This window comes from Chinchilla lanigera, unplaced genomic scaffold, assembly GCF_000276665.1.
Source record: "Chinchilla lanigera isolate Chin_1 unplaced genomic scaffold, ChiLan1.0 scaffold00002, whole genome shotgun sequence".
NCBI classification, from domain to species: domain Eukaryota; kingdom Metazoa; phylum Chordata; class Mammalia; order Rodentia; family Chinchillidae; genus Chinchilla; species Chinchilla lanigera.
The window spans coordinates 33,656,695-33,659,387 of NW_004955403.1; the positions used below are offsets into that span (position 1 = coordinate 33,656,695).

A 2,693-nucleotide genomic window follows, 5' to 3' on the forward strand; every position below is an offset into this window, starting at 1 on the left:
CGGCCGCGCTCGCGCTGACCGCAGCCCCGGCGCTCGCCCCTCCTCAGGCCGCGCCGCCATGGGCAAGGGAGACCCCAACAAGCCGCGGGGCAAGATGTCCTCGTACGCCTTCTTCGTGCAGACCTGCCGCGAGGAGCACAAGAAGAAGCACCCCGACTCCTCGGTCAACTTCGCCGAGTTCTCCAAGAAGTGCTCGGAGCGGTGGAAGGTGCGCGGCGGGGGCGGGGGCGGGGGCGGGCGGCCGCCGCGGGCCGGCCGTGTTCTCACCCCCGCTTTGCGCCCGCAGACCATGTCTGCCAAGGAGAAGTCGAAGTTCGAGGACATGGCGAAGAGCGATAAAGCGCGCTATGACAGGGAGATGAAAAACTACGTCCCGCCCAAGGGAGGCGATAAGAGAGGAAAGAAGAAAGACCCGAATGCTCCCAAAAGACCGCCGTAAGTTTGGTTTGAAAACGCACCCCGCTGGCGCCTCGCGTTTTTCTCCTGCTGGCTTATTAGCTCTGTTGCTTCCTTTCAGATCTGCCTTCTTCCTGTTTTGCTCCGAACATCGCCCAAAGATCAAAAGTGAACACCCAGGCCTGTCCATTGGAGACACTGCGAAGAAATTGGGTGAAATGTGGTCTGAGCAGTCAGCCAAAGATAAACAGCCATATGAACAAAAAGCGGCGAAGCTAAAGGAGAAGTACGAAAAGGTATGCTGTTCGCGTTTTTAAAGTTAGGCGAAAATCACATTCACATTTTCTGAAGAATATTAACATAGATAAGTTGCAGCTGTTAAAGGAGGCCTAAATATGTTATTAAATGTATTTTAAATGTGAAATGGCAGGAGAGTGTGTGTGAAGTAAGTAAATGACTACTGGTAGTGAAAATACTTATGTTGGTCTAATGCAGCTCTCATTTTACCCTAGTTAGCTTTGGAAAACCAAAAAACTGAGGTAAATCCTAAGTATCTTTTTTAGACAGCTGTCAAGGGTATTGGTCAATAATTGTAGGTTGTTTACAACTAAGCGGCTTTCACTGTTGAGTAACGACACCGGATGCTGATTTTATTATTTTGACAATATTTCAGGATATTGCTGCATACCGTGCCAAGGGCAAAAGTGAAGCAGGAAAGAAGGGTCCTGGTAGGCCAACAGGCTCAAAGAAGAAGAATGAACCAGAAGATGAAGAGGAGGAGGAGGAAGAGGAAGAAGAGGAAGATGAGGAGGAAGAGGATGAAGATGAAGAATAAGTGGCTGTCCTGTAATGGCATGTGGAGTATATGTGTGCTCAGGCAATTGTTTTGCTAAGAATGTGAATTCAAGTGCAGCTCAACATTAGCTTCAGTATAAAAACTGTACAGATTTTTGTATAGCTGATAAAATTCTTTGTAGAAAAAAATACTTTTTTAAAAAATTCAGGTTGTAGCTTTTTGAGGGGCTACTACATACAGTTAGATTTTAAAGCTTTTGATGTTGAATGTTCCTAAATATTTAATGGTTTCTTTCATGTGTATGGTAGCACAACAAATTTGCAGGAACTAGTACCAATAGTAAGTTTTGGGATTTTTTTTTTTTTAGGATGTTGCATTTTGTGTTTTTTAAAAAAATTTGTAATAAAATTATGTATATTACTTCTATTGTCTTTGTTTTAATAAGCTGAAGTAGCTTTCCCTTAAAACACAAGCCAGGGGGCCTTGACAGATTTTTAAAGATTTTTGCCTTACAGTTTTTGTAAGGCACAGTTGGTTTAGTAGTTTCCAGAGAAAAAAGAAAACAAAACACATACTTTCTAAGAACCAGATCTAGAACTTAGTGAACTTTAAAAATCTGTGCTTTTGCAGAATAACTAAGCTTTGTCCTTGACATTTTTGTTCATTTATTACTTGTTCAAATAATTTTTTTTTTTTACCTTAAGGATGGTAAATCATAAAAGCATAAATATGTTGACAAATATAAAAATCATTAGTAGTAATGTTAAATTTTGTTGAAGTAGTTCAAAACTGGTTTTGAATTACATTTTTTTAAAATGCTGTGTAACTACCCTAAGAAAGTATTTGAAGTGATTGTGATGCTTCCTATCTAATTTAACTACATTTCACTAGGATTGGTACTTGCAGGGGAAGGCATTTTAGGAATGCTTGATGAGAGAGTTAACTTGTAAATTAAGATAACTATTTTGAATTATTAGAGGTTGTTAGTGAAAGCTGATCATCTATAGAATAAATGCTAACAGAAGAAATCTTGACATTTCATAGTTAAGATGTCACTATCTTATCTTGGTGGCCTATCATTTTAAGATGAAAGTCAAGATCCTGAGTACCCAACAAGAGCTTTGGTTGACCTATGCTATATTTGTAATGAATATTTCCTGCAGATTATTTTGTTTTTGTTAGTGAGGTGTTAGCAGAAGTGGCAAGAATAAAATATACTCAACATTTCAGTGATTGCTCTAATTATATCCTAGTGGTTATATATTAAATTTAGGGTTTTCACTGATCATGAAAACTAGTTTTCATTGTTGCCTGTTGTTAGGTGACTTAAAAGTGCTAAAATACTTGGGATAATGTTTTAGATACTTAACCAGGTGTGGGGGATCCCAGTTCCATGGCTACTAAGTGCTAGCTATATAAATTATTTCAGTTTCTTCTTTTTTTTTTTTTTTTTTTTTTTGGTTTTTCTCTGGTACCGGGAACCGAACTCACGACCTTGCGC

The 2,693-nt window shown here is 39.7% G+C and overlaps 1 protein-coding gene across 1 annotated transcript in view; it reads left to right on the plus strand.

Annotated features, from left to right (window-relative positions):
* The window catches only part of Hmgb2 (high mobility group box 2), a 2,802-nt gene extending 381 nt beyond the window's left edge, over nt 1-2,421 (plus strand). The window contains exons 2-5 of the mRNA XM_005373541.2: nt 48-208; nt 287-435; nt 518-692; nt 1,070-2,421. Of these exons, the coding sequence (XP_005373598.1) occupies nt 59-208; nt 287-435; nt 518-692; nt 1,070-1,231 (636 nt within the window). The 5' untranslated portion in view covers nt 48-58 and the 3' untranslated portion in view covers nt 1,232-2,421. The remainder of the gene's footprint in view (nt 1-47; nt 209-286; nt 436-517; nt 693-1,069) is intronic.
* The last annotated feature ends 272 nt before the right edge of the window (nt 2,422-2,693 follow it).